General features: G+C 39.4%; 1 protein-coding gene across 5 annotated transcripts in view; it reads right to left on the bottom strand.

Moving 5' to 3' along the window:
• Fars2 (phenylalanyl-tRNA synthetase 2, mitochondrial) overlaps positions 1–22,274 on the bottom strand; it is a 416,134-nt gene that overhangs the window by 302,087 nt on the left and 91,773 nt on the right. For all 5 annotated transcript variants that reach the window (XM_060372570.1, XM_060372574.1, XM_060372572.1 and 2 more), the window contains one exon: positions 4,710–4,869. In XM_060372570.1, coding sequence (XP_060228553.1) covers positions 4,710–4,869 — 160 coding nt within the window. The remainder of the gene's footprint in view (positions 1–4,709; positions 4,870–22,274) is intronic.

Below are 22,274 nucleotides of genomic sequence, written 5' to 3'. Positions count from 1 at the left end.
CAGACCACCACAAGCAGAGAGAAGTGTACTCTGTTGTGGGGACATCCAGATCGTCAGGAGAGTAACACTGCCCTTCTTTCCCTAGACTTAGTCATCTAAATGGCACCATGTGAGAAAGCAGTGCTCTACTGGAAAACACCAATGCATGTCAGACAGTGCTCTGGGGAAAAAGGCTGTAAACACCAAAGGATTCAACAAGAAATTAAAATCCCAGGCATCCTAAATCCCTACCTTACCTGCTCTAAAAGAAATGATCACCAGGCAGGGTTCAAAATATATAGAAAGCAGTAGTAATATGGAAAACAATGATAAATTCCACAAGCATAAAAAGTCTAAAGCGTTATTTTATTTCTTTCTAATTCTAAAATGATAACTTCTCTTATAACTGCCTTAGGATACTGGTACAATTGAAATGTTAGCAGAAAATAATAAACCACATTTGGAGATGGGGAAACGCTGAAGTTAAAGCTGCTATAATAACAACAAACTGCCACAAGGACAGGACGTGTTCTAATTTTTAATTTTTCTTTTCAAGTACAAAGGAATCCAATAATATTAAGTGAGGGGCCTGGGCCATATGAACAGATATAAAAAAGTCTTGAGGAGCATGTCTGAGGCTGACAAACTGTGCCCATTAATTAAATGTAGAATGAAAAAAGTTTGGGTTTTTATGTGTCCTTTAGAACCCAAAATGTAGCAAACAGAAGCTTTGCAACAAGCTGACCCAGGACAAGATGGATAAGAAAAAAGCCAGAGGGCAGACTATAAAGAAAGGCCCACTTTAATTAGCTTGTCTGACTATTTTTACATCATAAATTCCATTGTCTCAATCTCAGAAATAATGTTAAAATGACTGATAGCTCTCATTTACACACACACACACACACACACACACACACACACACACACACAGCTTTCTCTCCTTTTAATCTTTCCTGAAAGGTTCTGTCCCTGGGCAGATATGATCGTGCTGTCTCAGCTCTAGTAATTCAGGAATTACGAAACTGTATTGAAATGGTTTACTTTTATCCTCTACCAGGTTTAAGAGTCAGAATTCCGGGGCTCCATTTGGCAGCAGGATCTTCATGTGGTGCTTAAGTTTGGGGTGGGAAAAGGGGAGGAGAACAATTCCCTCAGCAAGTGCTCAGTGTCATGGTGACTGAAGCAACCCTCTCTGTGGCTGCTGCCATCACTCTTGACTGTCCTCTGGTTTCAGTTACACTCGGCTGGATGGTACTGGAGCAACTTTATCTATACTCTCCAGGCTCTTTCCAGACTTCAGCTTACATGAACACTAGCTATTCTCCAAGAACACAAATTACCATTAATGTTGTTTTTGCCATTATTATTGTTACTATATTTTACTTTAATTACATTTGACACCTGTGCAAAAGAAATATTACAACCAAAAGTGAATTTGAAGATATATAAAAACAACAATAGTGGCCAGGTACAGTGACTCACATCTTTAATCTCAGGACTCAGGAGGCAGAGGCAGGAGATCTCTAAATTACAGCTAGCCTGGTCTATATAATGAGTTTCACACCAACCAGAAATACACAGTGAGATCTTGGAAAAAAAAAAAAAACTGATAAGAGATGCAACCTCACTGCTGTTTCAAAACCGAATATTCCTATGCTATGCTTAGGCATCAGTATGTGCCCCATGTCAAGACAGGCATCACAGTAAACACAAACAAAAAATGTATTGTAGAAGCAGCCTTTAATAATGAAATTTCAGCTCAGTGCAGTTTTGAAAGGTATGCAAATACAAACACTAAACATGCTAATATAAAAGCAAGTTCACGACCAGATCCCCAGAAATGCACATGCTCAGTCTCCATGGATTCTAGCATAAGACATTCATTGACTCATTTATTTGAGAGCAGGAGCCTTTCACAGTGCAACGACAACTTCTGAGAGTGATCTCTGTCCTTCCAACCAAATGGACCCTGAGGATGAAGCCCAGGTTGTTAGGGGGGACCCTGGGCACATTTATGTGCTGAGCCATTAGTCCAGAACTAAGATGTCTTTCAAATGTACACGCCAGTTGTTGCAGATGATGCAAAGCCATGCTGAGCACCAATGTGATGGCCAGGGTACAGGGTAAGGGAAAGAGGCATCCCATTTCATTTGTTGCAAATCTGTCACTGATTATATCCCTCCATCCTCACAGCTGTTCTGTATTCAGTGCCTTAACTTTGTAACTCTTTCTTAGTTTTTCCCCCCACATTCATTTTCAACTACATTTTGCATGTTGTATTTCATTTGTGAAACAAATATTATTTAAAAATAAAACTTAGATAACTTTATCTAAAGTTAGAATCCTAAGATATCAAAGAAACTGAAAAATAAGCAGGGTTTAAGAAGGTAGAGAGGAGACATGAAAATCTGATTCCACTGGGCATTCCTCAGAGGATATGGGACTTACTGCCACTCACATTCCTTCCTCTTCTTTGCTTTCTGTCCCTGTATTGTTGCCGCAGTCACTGTTTTCGGTGGTCAGCACCTGTGTCTGCAGACTTGGTTATCAGGTGTGCCCTTTGTTGTCTGGGCCTACCCTGGTAGTTCTTGGCTCCCCTCCACCAAGTGCCCTCCTGAGTACTGGTCCACCCTAGATAAGGCTCCTCTCCTGAGTACTCACAGACCCTTACTGTTGCCTTGATAGAAGAAAAAGATGCATGACCCTTGAAGACAGGGATTAGGTCTAGACTATTCCATACAGTGAAATCTACAACCTAGCAGAAATCAAGTTCATGATATCTCACAAACAGCAATTGCAATTATTTGCTTAAAATATGTAAAAAGGAAGGATAAGGAGGGTCACAAAATATTTTGTACATAACTTGAGAAAGGAAAAAATACAGATGAAACCCTGCCGTGCTGTATGAAGTTACTAGATGCAGAACACTTCTTCTTAACCCTGAGATTCCTTCTTCGCTGCCCTGCCTCTTAACTACCTGAACAATATAATCTATCTCCTCACATTTCAGTGTTAAGTCGATTATACAACTGCTAAAACAATCACAATTCTTTTATTGCAGAAGTAAAGAGGAGCTAGTGAAGCAGAAGTTTCTGGTTTCTTTGGAGACTTCGTTGACTCATGTGATGTATTGCTAGAAGCTGTCTTGTGAAAGGGCATGTGATGTTTTGTTGGAGACTGGCTTGATAAAGGACACGTGATGTTTTGCTGTGAGCTGTATTGTGTAAGGGGCGTGACTTTGGTCAGCTGAGAACATGTATGGATGGACTCGAAGGAGAGCAGATATATAGAAGCCTACAGACGGTGAGACATCACTTTTTGGATCAACATCGCCAGGATGATCTTCATGCCTCAACACTTGACTTCACAGACAGAAATATTCCAGAGAACTTCTCAGGACAATCCAACTGAGTCTTGCAGCTTTCCCTGACCTGTCCCGATCTTCTGAATAGTGCTGATTCATGTTGCTCTTTGATGTTGGCCTTTGGACAGGACTGCTGGTATCTGGACTACAAAGAGTAGACTCATCCCAAGGAACTACTTCTAAAAGGTCTATAACCCCCTTTTCCTAATAACCTTCCCTCTCCCCTACCTCTGGTCAGTGGGTGGAAGGAAGTTAAAAGTTTGTAAGAACCCTAAATAAAGTGGATTAGGTAAAAAAAAATCTAAGCCTACAGGCTAGCTATAATGGGATTTTTACATTAACAACCTCGGATTGAAATCTGTTTCACATTATATCATTTAATATGAAACACTTCAAATCTGGAGACAGAAATAGAAAATAACAACCATCCATGTACTTGTTATTCTATTTTATCAAATCATAACATTTTGTCATATTTTACTTCATACTTTTACAAAATAAAACATCATGAACACAGATGAAGACAGTTTCCCACGCCCTCCCATTACTATTCCTTACTGCCTAGAAAAGTGTTAGTCTGGCATTGATGTTCAAATTTAAAATAATGTATGCCATATACAGAATGTATAGGGCTAGTCAGTAGTTTCTTAAATGTTACATGAATTATGCAGCTGATGATATGGAGTTAAAATATTACTATAAACCTTGTTAAAACAGAGCAGCAGAGCCTTACTAAATTATAAGAGTCGTTTGAAACACACATTTGTGTTCATGCGTAAGTAGGGGAGTTTGAAGGAATAAAAGCCTACAGGTAAGCTCTGTGCATCAGTGAGCTCTGGGATCCAGCTAGGGATGGTGACTGTGACTCCTGCAGCAGGAGGCATCAACAGTATTTTCCCTCTTGGAGGAAGATTTGAAGACAAGTATATAAAGTGAGAGCCAAAATCTGAACATTATTATTCTTCCTATAGGAACTCAATGTTAATATTGCTGCTCTTGACAGTAATGGTCAATGTGTCAATGTATGGTTGTGACATGGGATACTCCACATTGTGCTGAATCTTGTCCATATAATCTAATAATACAGAAACAAAACCAAGATACCAAGATAACCAGACACTTTCCATTGATAACAAGTAATCCACCATCGCTGTTCCTTCTCTAGCTAATTCCATTCTAACTTACTATACCTCAAGTTGAAGGAAGCAAGATGTCCATAGGCTCCCTCCATCCACCTATCACTTACACAAGAGCAAATCAACAACAAAACCCTTACATACAACCAATCTCATTGGTCTGCTGCAGAGTCTTCAAAACAATCAAACTATTAAACTTTCAGACACAAAGATATCTGAGTACCTACCATCTCCAAAAAGATGTGTCATAAGCCTGGTCAGTACTTGTTTAAGGTCAAACTCCACTAGCTTCACAGCCTCCATGGTGTGTGTCTCTTGCTTATGAGCTGAGCGAGAACTTTCTTCAAAGAGCTCCAAACTTTCTCCATCCTTTACACCAGCAAATAACTGTAAACCAAAAAGAATAATGAAATGTATAAAACAAGGGTTCTGGTTAGTCTCTATCAAACAGCATAGAAATTCTGGAAAAGTACATATTGCTACAGTTACAATGTGGGGATAAGAATTATACCTTAACAAAAATATAAAAAAATAAATTAAAATTTATACTTATATGCACATTGAAATTTACAGTACTTTGTATTAACTTTGAGCCAAGCTCTGAGCCACCCAGTGTGGAAGGTTCTTGGGGGATTAAAAAATGCTGCCCAGATCTTTGCTCATCTGTTTTACATTTGCCTGAATTTACAGTCATTTCCTTATAAGAGACATTATCCTCAATTTTAATGGAAATGCCAGGCTTTAGACTCTAAAATAATATCCCTAAGTGTCCCACAGGATCTTCCCAATGTGATCTAAGACTAAGTAAAAAAGTACAGTTTAAGAATTAAATCCTATAAAGTCTATGAAGACAGGAAGCCTGCTAGAGTTTAATAGTCTATTTCTAAAACCCATGTCAGAGCTTCACACATATTTCTCCCCCTTATTATAAACAAAAACATGAAAACAAAACATTAAAACAAACATTAAAAACAAAAACAAAAAATTATATGATAGCTAAACCTCAGCTCATGACACATGCATGATATGACATCATACTGAATTCATAGATTTTTATGGTAAGTACTGTAAGAAAATACAGAGTACATATACACAACTAAACAAATACAAATACAACAACTAAACAAATTTCTTTAGCATCATCATTAACTACAGATGTCAGCTATCATATGCTACTTTCCCAATAAAATAGAGTATCAGGTCTGATGAGATGGCTCTGTCAGTAAATGCTTACTACATAACCATGAAGCCCTAAATTCAATTCTTAGCAGCCACATGAGAAGCCAGGCACAGTGATACACCTGTGATCCAGTACTGGGGAAGCAAAAAACAGGAAGCTTCCTGGAGATCACTTGTCAACCAGGCTAAACAATGCAGTGAGTTCCAAGTGTAGTGCAAGACACTGTCTCAAGAGAGTAATAGAGAAATATTCTCAGAGAGTAATAGAGAAAGTCACTTGATATCTACCTATGGCCTCATGTATGCACACAGGCATACATCACACATACAAAAAGACACATACACAGAAGCAAAAAGCAAATCCAACTGTAGTGACAAAGCAGATCAACTTTACCTATGAGGGGAATAGGTCAAGAAAGAGAAATAACCAAATGACCATCACTGTATACACCTTAGTCCCATGGGAAACAATATTTTACTAAAGGGTTGTCACTTCTATTGCTTATATTAGTTGATTAGAAAAATCCTTGTTCTGAAAAAATGAATGCTAAAGGCACAAGAAAGTACCAAAATAGACAGGAATTACTAAATAAAACTCTACAAAATAGCATGAAACCAGCAAAACAACAGTTAAACAGTTGCTGAGAATGCCTGCCTTCCCAGCACACTAAGGGCAAAGCTGAACATATGAGTAACAACTAAACTGAACACAGCCAGCAAGACACAAGTGCAAGCCTAGTAGTTGACCAGGACAGAATGTCTTCTGAAAAACACAGAAAGACTCATTCCCCCAACAAGGACCAGACATATAAAAAACAGAACTTGTGGAAATCTGCGGTCAGGTCCACAGCTAGTGGGTAAAACGGGAGCTACAGCTGCAACCGCCCTCTAGACTGAAGGCTCTTCTAAATGTTAAATAAAGTCTTTTCAGAAGATCCAGCTACCCTGGGTCTTAAGGGAATCCCATGAATCCTGAAAATACACCACCTTGTATATAAATAATACAGCTCAGGACTCAAGTGTAGAGAACGGTGCTGCCTACTATCAGGCTGGGTTCTCCCTCCTTAATTAATATAAACGAGAAGATGCCCTACAGACATGTTCACAGGACAGCTGAGCCCAGAAAAATCCCTTTCTGAGACTCTATTTCAAGATGATTCTATACTGAGTGAAGTTGTTGACCAAACTAGCCACCATATTGTACAATGTCCTTCTGGAATTTTTAAGAATTCAAAAGAATAAACAAAAGTTTTTTATACTGGAGTAATATTTGAATAAAACTGTGGTCAGTCCATATAGGTAAACACATTTCAAGTGTAAAAGACAAGGCAGAAGACCTTCCTGAACTTGTAGGAAAAGATGTCTAACATGCAAGAAAGCCAAGTACCAAGGAGGAAATTATATCTCTCCTGTATGATTCAGCAGGGACATGAAGAAACACAGCCCTCACGTACCTGGAAATGAGTACGTGAAGAATATGCCAGACCCTGGAGAATGGACTGAAGAATGGAAGTAGGCAGAAACAAAGGATAAGCAGGTGAGAGGGAATGGAGTGTGAAGATGGGCAGGGGACAGGGAGTGATAATTCTCTAAGTAAAATTTTTGTACAGTTCTGTATTTAAGAATCAAGCTAAAACCTACACAGAGATGTGGAGAACCCCAACTGTGGTTTTATTTAAATGGCACAGTCACACCAACGAGAGTGAAGCACTAGCTGCAGTGACTTTGAAAATTACTATAGTAAGTCATTTTGTAAGATTAAAACTGTACTTACAGGAAAAAACATGCTACACAAATCAGTGACAATTCTGAAACCACTTTTAGTGCCTTCTATGGCTTATTGTGTATTAAATGCATTATGGGTAAGAAGAACAAGAGCCTAAACATCACTGTCAATGACAATGGAGATATCCAGAAAGAGCTATGTGGTGCTGGCCTGAGACTGGAGGTATCTACAGAATTCAACACACGTACAGATACATGTCAAAATAGAAAACAAATGTATATAGATTTCCTAGCTGCGTCTAAGAAGGCCTAGACAAAACACCATTGCCTGTCACAGTAAGCACACCCAGGTCTGGGTTTCTAAATACCATTCTCGTAAAAAAAAGAATTCCTTAGAGAAATAACTGATTCTAAAAGATGAATCTGAACGCTCTGCTGGACACAAAATAACAATAGGCCAGGACACAGGAGACCACCACAGGGGTCCCCATGGCCAAATCTGGATTCACCTGAACATTATATAAATAAGTTGAACATAAATTACACCACAAATATAGAAACAAATATCCAGGAAGTCACGATCATATTAAATACTGAATAAATACGTGTGGAGAATAAAATTCTAATGAATGCATTTAGAAGAAGAAAGCTTGCAAAGCCACAGTAATCCAAAAGATGACCAGTGGACTCTAAAGTTGGTGGGAGAAAATGTGAGAAACAGGGTATTTACAGATGTAAATTAAGTTCCACGGGAAACTCCCTAATTATGTGGGATAACGTTAATGGAAGAGATATGTTCTATTTTTATTAAACAATCAACCGAGAGCTGTACATATCAACACACTGTCCCCTAAAAATCAACATACTGACAAAAGCAGAGAAAATATTCCTTGATTTTTTTTTCTTTTGGTCAAAAATGTATAACCCAAATCTGATTATGAGAAAATATTAGATAATGTCCAAATCAGCAACATCCGATGAAAGATTTGGAAAGCGTTGTGAAGAGAGTCAGGGTCACTTTAACCCGGTGGTTGTCAACTAGTGGGTCACGACCCCTGTGGAGCATAAGTGAATCTTTCACAGGGGTCACCTATCAGATAACCTGCATACCAGATATTTACACTACAACTTGTAACAGTAGCAAAATTACAGTTATGAAGTAACAACAAAAATAATTTCATGTTTGGCATTCACCACAGCATGAGGAACTGTGTTAAAGGGCCACAGCATTAGGAAGGTTGAGAAGCACTGCTTGAGAGGAAGAAAGACTGACAGGGTGTAAGGAAGGTAATGGGTGTGTGCTCACTACAGAGTGTCATTCTGGAGAGAACCCTGCCTCAAGAGGGGAGAGAGTTCGGAATTCTAGCAAATACGTCTGAATGTTCTATTTAACTCCTCAGAAAAACATGGGTTTGTGTTTTTGTTTTTTAATAAAAACTAATTTTGAAGAGCAGTTGAGAGCAAACATGAGAGGAAGGTAGACTTATCAGTACGCTGCATGCCTCTAACCCCCCCATACACAACTTCCTCTTCTAGCAATATCTCCACCAAGGGACCTATGTGATTAATGGTCACACCCTGGCATATTAGCAGTCAGCCACATTCCTTAGTATATATTAGCTGTGCTCACTGCAGCAGAGTTCACACTAGGGATCACTATTGAAGCTATGTGTTCTATGGGTTTTACAGATGTACAATGAAATGTAGCCACTATTTAAAATACTTTCTATGCCTTTCAATGTGCTCTACCAATTTATGTGTCTCTCCTAGGTAACCCCTGGTGCCCACAGATCTTTTCACTTCGGTCTATAGTTTCATCTTTTCCAAAATATCATAACTGGAAGCAAGGAATATTCAGACTTTTTCAAATTGGTTCCTTTCACTTAGCCATATGCACGTAAATTTTCTCTCTGTCTTCTCTTGGCTTGAGAGCTCAAGTATGATTGTTTTGAATAAAACATTTTATTATTTATACATATTTTAGATTTGATTGTTTTAAATTTTTTTAACACTTTATACTCTTTGCCTTAGGATTACAATAGCTGAAACAACTGGGTACTATTTTGCCACCCCTACAGCAGCATTGTCCAACAGTGGGTATCTGTGTTAGGTGATTTTAGGTCTGTGGACACTGATCACTAGGAAGCCAGAAGGCCTAAGCTGAGGGAGCTTTCAACCTCAAAGACCACATGACCAGAGCACTGATGGCCCTACAGCCAATTTGCACTTCCCATCCTGTTTAGCCTTCTGGTAGTCCTAAAGAGTAAGGCACAGATGCATGCAGAAACCCCCACGATGCACCTGAACCCTCTCCAGGCTCTCGCTTCAATGCACATGTCCTGTCCTCAGGGAACTGTCCCATTTCTATAAGCCTTAAGTACTGCAAGGTTCAGTGAGATGGAACAGCTGGTAAAGGTGCACACCACTAAGCGTGACAACCTGAGTTCAGTTCCTAGAGCTCCCACAGTAAAATTTAGAGAACACACTCCATGTATACTATGTCTCCAGAATACAGACACACACACACACATACACACACAAACATGCATATGCAAATAAAAAGGTTAAAATCTGAAGAGAATATTTTTAATTATAACAATATTATTTCATATGTTGCTTGAAACTATTACCCTTATCCCTTCTGTTGTGACATCTAGTCCACACTTAGGACAAGCTTCTGGAACTCAACTTTATAAACTGCTTTTGGAGTCATATTACAAGCCTCCCTGGAAGTGACAGTCTTTCATATTTTAACCCTTGCTTGTTTGTTCCTTTGTTTTGTGGAGGTGGGTACTGAGAACAGGGTCATAGTGTGCCTCATCCCTAGTCACCCACCCCCTTTTTAAAAAATTACGACAAGGTCTCACTATATAGCCCTGGCTGGTTTCAAATCTGGGCAACTTCTCACTCTAGTTCTGGGTACTGGCCACCATGACCAGCCTGGTTCTTAATAAAATGTTACCCAAATTGATCATTCAAAATTCTAGGCAAAAATCTAAATGACTTGTAACTGTATTCAAAAAATGAATCTCTCAAGCAATATGATTTGAACTGACAATATGTCATCCCAATACCTGATGATGGAATTGAAAACAACTCCAAAAATGCTTTTAAGGGCTGGAGAATGGGCTCAGCAATTAAGCACACTTGCTACTCTTCCAGAAAAGCAAGGTTTAAGTGCCAGCAAACACAAAGTGGCTCGCAACCGCCAGCTATAATTCTAGTCTCAGGAGGTCTGACCCCACTTCTGGCCTCCAGGAGCATGAGGCACGCATGTTGTGCACAGATACTCGTGTGGGATAAATAAAACTAGAGGAAAAAGCATTTTAAATAATTCCAGCACCATCAGCGGTAGGAAACTAGATAAAAGATACTAATAGGACTTTACTTACTAAAGTACATTTTTCAAAAACAAACAAGGATAAAGCCTCCACCCAATGTGCTTTTTACACTGAGGGGGGCACTCTGTAGAGATTTAGGTTCATGAGCACTATTTTCCCTTAAAGGAAAAGAATTTAGTAACTACATTAAATTAACAAGCAACACTAGTCTTTCTTCATAGAAAAGTTTATATGAAATAATGCTATTCCATTACTAGGATGAGGTTGAGCCATAGCACAACTATTAAAAATTCAAGATTTAAAAGAAAACCATAATAGTAGAATATTTATCATCTCTATGTGGTGGGATCACTCATTATTTTCCCTTATTCTTGCTATTTTTATGTATTTTGTATACTTCCCAATAAACAAGACTACATCTGAAGTTAGAGAGAATACAACAAATGTCATTTGAAGGACAAAATGAGAAACGGTGGGGGCTGGAAAGATTGCTCAATGGGTAAAAACACTTTTTTTTTCTTCAGAGAACCTGGGTTTATTTTCCAGCACCCACACTGTGGCTCACATATCATCATAACTCTAGTAACAGGGAATCCAATGCCTTGTCCTGGCCTGCATGGGCATAAGACACAAACATTGTATAAACACATATAAGCAGGCAAACTCTCACACATACACTATACATAAATCTAAAAGAGAAGTGAGGGGCACGGAGGAGCGCTGATTCCTCAGTACTGTATACTACAATAATATAGTGGTCAGCCTTCATGGCCACGGCATACAGTGCTTTGCTGTTCTGTGTAGAAACAGAGCTGCTGCTTCTACGATTGCAACCACACCCAGGACAAGCTAAGTGAGGAATAAGGACAGGAAAACTCATACGAGAGGAAGCATTTCATTAGTTGTAGAAAGGGGAAAGAGTAGGTGCTTTTGGTCAAAATGTATATAATCGGTACAGAATGTTTTCGATTTTATGACATTTCAAGCATAATTTACTTCTGTGAATCCTTCTTTGTCTCTCATACTCACCTATATCCAATGGCCTCGGTTCACTCTCCTGTTACCTGTGCTCTATTACCGGCCCCTTTCCTCAACAGCTCCTTTTCCCCTCAGCACTCAATGGCCCCTTCCATTACAGGACGTATACCCACACGCATACCCACCTACATACATGCACGTTAACATTTCAAGGTGGGCTCCATGCATGAGAGAAGGCATGTTGTATTTATGTGAGGTTGGGTTACCTTGCTTAATGTAATATTTTGAAGATTCATCCATTTCCGTACAAGTATCATAATTTCCTTTTCCTTTCCAGTTGAATGAAGTCCCATTGTTCATTTGTTGGTGGCATATTTACATGATCCACACATGTTCGGATGGACCTGTTCCTAGGCTGGGTCCATTGTCTTGCTATTATGAATAGAGCAGCAATAAACATGGATGAACAAGTATCTATGAGGTAGGATGCACACAGCACTTTAGAAATTTGACCAGAGGCCGTAGGGCTGCGTCATATAATAGCTTAATTTTCAGTTTTCTGATGGCCCTCCACACTCATCCCCACAGTGGCTACAGCAGTCGATACTCCCTCTATAACTCACAGGGTTGTCTTTCCCCCATGCTAGCTAGCATCTATTCCTCTCTGTTTCTTGGTGGAGGCCATGTTGACTGAGGTGTGATGGAATGTCAGAGATGCTGTAATTTGGATTTGTTGACAAGTAAGGATATCGAACACTTTTAAAATATATTTATTGGCCATTTGTGTTTCTTCTCTGGAAAACTGTCCATTTCATTCACCAATTTATTGACTGTTCTGTTCTTTTGATGTTTAGCTTTTGCAGTTCTTTATATTCCAGATAATAACACCTTGTCTGGCAAAAACCTTCTCCCACTCTGTAGGCTGTCAACAGAGCAGACATTCCAAATATATTTTAATATGCTAATCACCTTATGCTTCTCTATAGTCTTAAGATTATAATCCCTCTTTGGCACAAATGTCATCATACTGTTTAGCAAAGAAACATGAAAACGTGTCTCAATTTTGCATTAGACATGAAGAGAAACATCTGCTCACATAAGAAGTAAAAGCCTTCAACTTTAATCCAATGTAGACTTTTGTTTTGTTTTACTGAAGCACTACAAAGAACAGACACCCCCCCAAAATAAAACCTAAAGCTAACACTTACCAAAGTTTCACACAACCATACAACATTACAAGAAGGTTCATTCACCCTGCCCTTTCCTAAAGGATCAGCACAGAAGCCATGACAAAAACTCTAGCACAGCTGTCACTCCTTAAGAAAACTAGCACTAGTGTGCATGGTCACCTGGTATGGCCTTCTCCAAACTGAAAGTACTTTGCCTGATAGTACAGTGTACTATAACTTTTATAGCACATGATCCTTCCCCACACCATGCACAGACCTTGCCATTGCCACCTCTTTACACAGATGGAACCTCCAACTTGAAAGTGTGTCTTCTCCAGGTCCAGAGTCAGCAGATAATGCTGGGAGGCAAGCTGTGGCCTATAGAACTCAGTTATGGACTTGGCAAACCACTCTCAACAACTCAGAAACACTGGAGTATTTTTGTAGATACATCAAACATGCCAAAAGTGTCAGAAAGCAAAGAAGGAGCAGCGATAGGTAAAGCAGGCCTACTGACATTGCTCAAGTGGATTCAGCACAGTATAAAGCTGAACGCTCTTGTTTAATAATTATGTATTAACTTCAGTGTGTATTATGAAAATATAGGAACTACTATTTATACATGGGAAGTAGGGCCCCATTTGGGGGTTTTAGTATTGTTAATAAAAGAATTTTAAAAGTTGATTCAAATGGAAGCACAGGGACAATTTTATTAGAGTTAAAAAGAAAAACCACAGGACAGGCAAACTGTAAACCTTCAGCTGCTGTCGAGAGGAGAAAAATGGAAGAAAGAAGGGGAAGGCTAAACCATTTAAGCTGACATGGAGATCAGAAGACAGATAGTGGGCCGGGGAAGCTTTAAAGAAAGGGTTAGGACGTCTACAGATCGTGCTTAACGCATTCTGCATTAACCCGTAGATGCTGATCAGAAGCAGCCCACCTTTTCTACCAGAGCCCTGGCCAGGGGAAGGTGGAAGGAGAAGATGGTCTTCCCAGGCTCTCGGAGAAAGCAGGCATTGGTGAGTTGTTCCTGAATAGACTAAACAACATCAGGCACTGTGCTAATCCAGCACTCAGGAGACTGGAGCTGGTGGTTTGTTAGATTGAGGTAAGTCTAGGTTACGCAGGGAGAGTCTCTTTCAAACAAACACACAATATTTTGGGGTGATGAAACCAAACAATAGCTAAAAGGTGCCAGACACAAGAAACTGTGGTGGAAGCAGAAGACTATGTTTAGGAAACACTGTGAATCAAGTACAGTGTTTCTAAACTGCAAAGGCAATTGTAACATTAAATAGATGTGATAACAATCATTTCAATCACATTTGAAAATTACAAGCCTTTGGAGAAATTGTCAGCCATTATTATATCAGTAATTTGGCTATGTGGACACTCCTAACGCAATCCCTGTCTGAGGTAATAAAGCCAGAAGGCTATAGCACTATGGGTATAGCTATACTCGTATAGCATTCTTGCTCTGCATGATGTCATTCTGCATGAGGAGAAGTGGCTTCAGGAATGAACAGAACATCATGAATAATATGAATGGAAACTATGGCTAGTTTCTGCTGCCAAGCAAAACCGTTAAGTACAGAAGTTGAATGAATTAAAGAAAGGAGGGCAGAACCATGAATACTGGTTATACAAATCATGGTTTTCATAAGAAGAAGGAGCAGCAGAAGGAGAAGGAAAGGCAAAAATGACTTCAAATGGGACAATGGTCTTCAAATGAAATTCTGGTTAGCAGCATGTTTTGTCTACATCATGGTACTTTTCTTCAGGTTGCTTTGTTTAAAACACTAATTTAGTCATGTGACTCTACTAGAAAGTGCCTAATAGAAAAGACTGAAAGATTCTCAGACTAAAAGATTCACAGTCAAAAATGGGCAAAACAAAAGTTACTTTCTCAGTGATATGAGAGGTCTTTGGCAATTGGAGGAAAACAGGAGATATTTTGGGGCAAACAATAATAACTAAGGTGTTTGGAAGTGAAAACTGAAGAGGTCCATGAAATATAAGACAGTGGCTAAGTATTTCCATATGATAAGCAGAGGGTCTTTCCTACCCTCCTTCCCGCAGTATGCAATTCTCTAAGATTAGGAACCAGCTGTCAGAGAGCCAAGTTCTACCCAGAGAAACTGTTGAGAACAACTGCCCACTAATAAGTGACAAGGGGGCTTGGAGAGAAGCAGGTGGAGCCATTATTGATTGCCCAGAATGAGTGCTGCGGATTACAGACTCAAATATCATCCATAGTATAAACTCCCCAACACTCATCCAGGCCACTTGAACACTTAACAGTTACTAACAGAGCTCCCTAATTCTGTGTTCTGCTAAGACAAAAATGAGTACAGAGTGCTCAACAACAGAACACACATGTAGTGCCAACCTGATGAAAGTATTTTCATTCCAAATCCTGTGGTTTAAGCATTGTAGGCCAGCAAGAGACCAGTGCCATCTAGAGGCAGAGGACAGGGACCTGCTCCATCACTGGCCAGGCTACAAAAACTTGTTTTTCAAAATGTATTCTCCATTACTTATTTCCATTTCAAAAGATTAATGTCTAGCAAATTGTGCTTATAATACCTTTTAAATTAAAGCCAGACATAACCCTCAATAGTATAATTTCTGAAAGAGACAGTGTTTCAGGAGATGATCCTAATGAAACACGAAGACAGACAACACAAACTCTGGCTTAGCTATGCATTTGGAAGTCACCAGCTCCTGATATAGACAACAATAATCCAAGAGGTTACAGCAAGAAGGCCTTAGAAATGAAGAGGGTAGGGTGGGGAGATGCAGGTAGTCATGCAGAAAAAGTGGTTCAGGACAGGCACAACAGCACAGTCCTGTTCCAGCAGCAAAGCCACCTGATCAAAACAGTCTAAACACTTGCTGGGACAAAAGCACGACATTGTCTTAAAAGAAAACAGAGAAGAAAAACCTTTAAGGTCGACTGCTATGGTTGGGTTCGCAAATGTTCCCTAAGGCTTGTCTGTGAAGGGCAGGTCCCCATCCTGTGTTCACTCCTGAAAAGTACGCAAGGAAGCCCTGTTGTCGTGGCGTGTTCTCAGAAATTATGCGAGCCCAACCTCTTTGTCTCTCTATGCTTCCCACCTTCCCACAAAGTGGGCATCCAGCTGCATGGCAAGCTCCAACCATGATAAACTGTGTTGTCGTACGTAAAAGACAACAAGGCCAAGTGACCAGAGATTAAACTAAGCCTTTCTTCAAATACTGATATATCTTACGGATTTGTTATGGTAACAAAAAAGCTGGCTGCCACCTTAATTAATTGTGATAAATGTGTCATGCTAATATAATGTTTTTAAAAGTGAGAAAGCTAGTATTGGAGATTTCAAGAGCTCTCTCTATTGTTGGCAACATTTTTGCAAATCTAAATCTATTCTACAATAAATGTGCTGTTAAAATGAATATGGAGACAATATACTTCTTTAACTGAAGTCAGCATGATACAGAAAAAACAGAGCCCCAAGAGTCTCATCAAACTCTTGCTGTGAATGAAGATGGATGACCACGATTTTCAAATAGCTTCAGCACCAGCAAAGATCTCTGGGTACCAGCAAGACCTCCAGAGCAGGGACCACCCCCGCAATGCCTTCAATGCTGCAGATGCTTCATGCCTTCCTCACTAATTACTTGATTAATTTAGAGCTACTGCAACAAAACACACACTGAGTCAAGGATCACATTTCAGAGTTGAAAGTTTTAAGTGTTCTATCCAATTAATACACTAACAACACATTCCACTCTTTACATTATCTATTCCTACCCCTCTGTCTTCACTTGAAAAAGAAATGTGTCTTGCCCTGGGAACAGAAGCCATTCAAAAGTTTCCTAGAGTGTAGTCTTCCATCCTCTGCTATAACCATTCCTGTCTTTGATGAAGCCATGCTTCAATCTTTCAAGAAGGTTCTTTGAAGCACACTCTCCTCAGGGCAAGCTCTAGTCCATGCCCCTCCACTGCCTCCTACATACAGTTTATTATATCACTGTATCTTTAGTTCCTTTCATAGAGCTCATGTCCTCACTCCTGTGCCTGCCATCCCTCTCCTGGCTCTAGGGTCTCAATGAACACATTTAATTCTTCCCTCGAAACAAGTGAGCCAAACAAATGAAAACTGGCTGTTCAACCAGAACATGCTCCCCAGTCATGTGTGAATGAAGGGTTCACTCTTTGGCCATCTTCCATACAGCTTCCTTTTCTTTCAATTGGCACTGTACATTTCTAACCCAAAAGCCTTTTTCTCAGCTTTCCATACTCCTTCATTTGCATATCATGCCTTAGGTGAATGAATTTACCTCTTAACTCTAGCTTTCAGCTATCTGCCAATGCCTTTGACTTTTGATGCCACAGTTCTTAGGAACCTTAACTAAAAAGCACTTCAGCCAAAAAGCTGCGCTGGGACCCAAGCATACATCTGACTACAAAGTGACTCCATGGGTAAATTCCTCACCTAAGTAGCCCAGGCTCAGTTCTTTTTCCTGTTACCATCACAAAACGTACGTCTCTTGCAATCCTTAACTCTGTAAATGTACCAAGAAAACCATGTCAAGGCTCTTACTTTCCCTTCTCACCCCACATGCAATGATGAAATCCATTTCTACCTCCACAAGTGCCTTTGTACCTACATTGTCATCTCCTTGGCCAGGCCTGCAACTCATTCAGTCTCTTGGGATGTAACTCTTTTCTAATATGGTGTCTCCAGCTTCAATGTACATGGTGGTTGTATTCTGCTAACTACTCAAAACGGTCAAACTGATTACCTCACTCTTATTACTGAAGATCTCCATGTTCTGTTTCGTAGCCTAAAGTTCAGATGTCCTGAAAGTTATACAGAAAGCCCTTCATAAAACTGCCCATGCCCCGCCTCTTTACCTTGATCATCTATTACCTCTCCATGTGCCAGGAACTCCATAATATATGTTCTAGGGATGTGTCACAATTGCTATATTTTGATGCTGTCAAATATGCTACTCTTTTAATACCTGAGATGCAAGATCATTCTTTTCTGCAACCATAATTTTTTGTTCAAAGTCTTCAAAATACCTATATTTCTTCCTGCATCAGAAGTGATTTCTCATTTCTCTGGTGAGACCATCTATCATGGTATAGAGCCTGTAGCTGTTTATCTCTCACAAAGCTATGAACAAGGAACAGTGACTAATCAACATCTTCTTTGATACCAACCCTGCTTAGGATTAGGTTCCCAGGAACATGTGCCATCTATAAAGAGAAAGCAAATTATATCCAATTCAGCTCAACCGAAGCCTGTATGGCTAAATACAAGACCTCTAAGCTCCAGGACAGAACAGTCATATAGTGGCAGATACAGCCTGTAACTCCAGAAAGTACTATCTCATCTACTCATCCTTGACTCAGAAAGAAACAGGAAAGAATCCCTTTAAACAGAATCACATGCACATACATGCACATACCACACCACAGGAGCTCCCAGACCTTCACATCCCATGAATGTAGCAAGCAAATTCAATTATATTATTCAAACCCAAATAAAGCATCTCAGCAAATATTAAGTATTCAAATCACTTTGGTGGAAGGACTGGGACATCTTATATTAAAAGGATAGCAGACTCATCTAAGTGGATTTGAGTTGCTAATTTCCACGGTTTTTAATTTCTTTAAACTACTGGGATCGTCTGCTTCTCATTGGGGAGGACTTGTGTTTGAAAGGGCCAGTTAAACACCACTCTGTCCTAGGGTCTCTGTGGGAAGTCCATTCTTGTTTCAGTTAATTGACATCGAACCAGCTTTGTCATTCCCTGGATTTTCTGTAATGCACCACATGCCAATTAATCAAATTACAGAGACCAGCAGAGGGGAGGGAACGAACTGAAACTGGGTATTTTGTAAAGAAAGAGAGAGAGGGAAAGAAAGAGAAAGAGACTTCATTCTCTCCCTGCTGCTCTTTATTTCCTCTCCCTGTAATGAGACTTTGTGCCAGTGGAGCAAGGGGAAGAGAGCTGAAATAGGCTACCTTTTAAAATACTGTAGCTAAGAACAATAACTGTCAGACAGCTGAACCAAACATTGCTTGTCAATGTGCTGTTCCAGATGAGGTATCTACCTTCACTGGACACACACTCTTCTGGGTTCAGTCTAAGCTTCTTCAGAGAATAGTCACCCTTCATTTAAAATGACTTTCATTTCCAAACTACATGATCTGCCCAAATCTTCCAGCTTCCATAAAAATACAAAGCTCAACTTGAATAGACAGATCCCTGGCCAGGTAGCACAAAGATGTGTTCCTGAGATACCAGGGCCAACAAAAATCCTCAGGGAGGCAGGTTTACCAAACATGGTTTCATGGAGCTGTTTTCTAGACATGGGCTGACACTGTCCTCCATGATCAGCCAGTACAGCACCGTCAGGAGTTCCTGAACCACAGTACTCACAGGAGATCCTGTTCTTGGGTATTCACAAATATGTGAGTTGTCCTCCCTGCTTTCATTAAGTCTCACATAGTAGACTTTATAGCACCTTTATTATCTTGTAGGTTATCCCAGGGATAAAGATAGGAAAATAATCTGCTCTGCTATACACACAGAAAATATAAAAAATTTTAATACATTACACAAAGGAGAGAAAATACATGTATATTTTCTGTATACAAAGAGCAAGGGATGTTTAATGCATGGACATGCTGTGATAAGAAACAAGTATGGCAGGTAGTTGAGGTGATGATTCAGCTGCCCACCAATCCCTATAATTCCAGGGCTGGGGAGGCAGAGACAGGAAATTCTGGTCTGGGGTTTGCTAACCAGAGGCTAGCCAGATCAATAAATGTTAAATTCAAAGATAAACTATCACTGAGAAAGGTATCTAATATCTACTTCTGTCTTCCACAAAGCACATGCATGTATATGTATGTACGTACACACACACACACACACACACACACACACACCTCTATATGCACATACACACAAATAATACAATAAATAACAATCAACAATGGCAACAACAAAAATACCATATCCCTATGTGAACGGGTTCTCATGACAAACAGTTTAAAGGAAAAGGAAATACCCATTCTGCTGTCTAAAGTTATGACCTCTCCTTATCCTCTTCCCACGCCACGAGGACAAACAAAACAAGGGGAAATGATTGCTAAACAGATCATTCATGACGCCAATAGGCAAAATACTGCAGAGTGAATATACTACCAAAAACTATCCTCCCTGCCAAAAAGAGAATGTCACTCCTGATATTATTTAATATTATTAATATTTATTATTTATAAAATAATAACATCATAATTAAGAAGGGCCAGATACCTGTGAATGTTGACAATATTCAGGCACCTCTATGTGTGATCAGCACAGAAAACGCAACCATTTATTTTTAAGGTGAATTTAAGAATAATGTAAGAGTAGGCACCAAGTGTTAAGTTCCTTCCAGCCATCTGGAAGCCTTCCAGATACTGTGAGGAATTTTTTTTTTTAAGATCTCTTTATTATATATACAATGTTTTGTCTGCACACCAGAAGAGGACACCAAATCTCATTATAGATGGTTGTGAGCCACCATGTGGTTACTGGGAACTGATGTTGGGACCTTTGGAAGAAGGACCAGTGCTCTTAACCTCTGAGCCACCTCTCCAGCCCCTGCCTTCCAGATACTGTCACCACCCCTTGGACATTATCCTCACCTGAAGGAAACTGAAGTTCAGTGTGATTAATCAAATAAGCAAGGATTATCAAAGAGTGAGCTGAAGACTTAGGACTTGATGTCATTTTAATCAGCTCAAATGCTTTTTTGAGAACAAAATCACCACCAGAGGCTGAGGACAAAGTGTTTGTTTTGCAAGCATGAAACCATTAGGTTTATTTCCAGAACCGAAGTAAATAGCCAAGTATGATGAGATGAGCTCGTAATCCCATTATGGGAGATATGGAGAAAAAAAGGCTCCCGAAGTGTTGCTGGCCAGTCAGTCTAGTCAAAACAGTGGGCCTCTGGTTCCTCCAAGAGACCCCATCTCAAAACCTTAATAATAATAAACAATCTTTTAATAATAAATCATCACTAATACAGATGATTCATTGTGGATAAATTTGTTGCACTCTGCTTAACAAGTATATACTATAGTATATACTAAGATATGGCAGAATCAATATCTAACTATATGATTTTAAAATGATATTTTGGGCACCAGAGTTTAAATAATCATTTGTACCACAACTGCCAAAGCAGGTAAGGATGCATATTCTACATATTCTTAACCACAAAACCTCCCATGAAGTGATGCAACACATCCTGAAAGAGAAAGGAATTAAGGCAACTCAGTGGGCTTTAACCTTATTTGGGAATCAATGACCTTTAAATTTTTAAAAATTTAGAATCATCAACCACAAGAATATAAACCCATTTTTCCTTAAAATTCATCTTCTCAACAACAAAAAATCCTTATGGTAAGAAAGTTATGCTTTATATTTCTTCAAACCTAGCTCACAAAATCTTCAGAACACAAACAGCAAATTACGTAAATCCTAGCGGTTAAGAAGACTCCAAGAATCAATGTGTACTAGATGTACTTAACTCTGAGCCCAGTAGTATAAAAGTGTCACCACTGATAGGTGGGACTGAGGGTGACAGGGAAAGACTCTCACTACCACCTATCAACCTCCTAAGCTAAATATGTGAAATGTTGCCAGTCCATTCCTGCTAAGAGCATCCAGGTATGTGTATCACACAAAGAGATGTAGTCCCCAACAAAATGTGAAATCACTGTGCAAGAGTGCAAGAACACTGAAAATATATCTGCCACTTTCACAAATCACTTAGGCTAGTAGAAAAGACACTGTTGCTGTATTTACAGGGTTTCAATAAAACCTAAGGAGGCCTCTTGGTCTTCTAAAGCAGCACAATGTGAATGGTGGCCATTTTCTTGAAATCTTGGAGGAACAGGATAAAAAGACTCTCATTTCTTTTGATGCTGGCTCAGAAGCACAGGTGCTCACCATTCAGTACATCTTTTGACCTACTGTCATTCTATATACTAGGAAGCAGTACTGAGGAAGCCTACACATTAATTACATTCAGAAACTTTAAATTAGTATTCACAGTAAGTATGTTTGTCTCTGTAGGTATGACTTTTCCATATCAACCCATTTATTGGATGAATAGTAGCCTGTCTCCCAAAATGTGCTTAAACATTATGGAAAGGGAATACTCCCACTTTGCCAGTTACTGATGTTTCATTCTTCCAACATCAAGCAATCCTCCTTTATCTTCTCTGTGAGAACATGGTGAGCTCTTGAAACATTTTCTTTTTGCAGTGTGACACAATGTGAAGTGATCAGTATAAGCTGCTGGAGAGACATCACAAAGGCAGGAATTCTTTTTTATTTATTTTCT

Source organism: Meriones unguiculatus, chromosome 19 (assembly GCF_030254825.1).
Source record: "Meriones unguiculatus strain TT.TT164.6M chromosome 19, Bangor_MerUng_6.1, whole genome shotgun sequence".
Classification (NCBI taxonomy): Eukaryota; Metazoa; Chordata; class Mammalia; order Rodentia; family Muridae; genus Meriones; species Meriones unguiculatus.
This window is presented reverse-complemented; position numbering and strand designations above follow the sequence as displayed.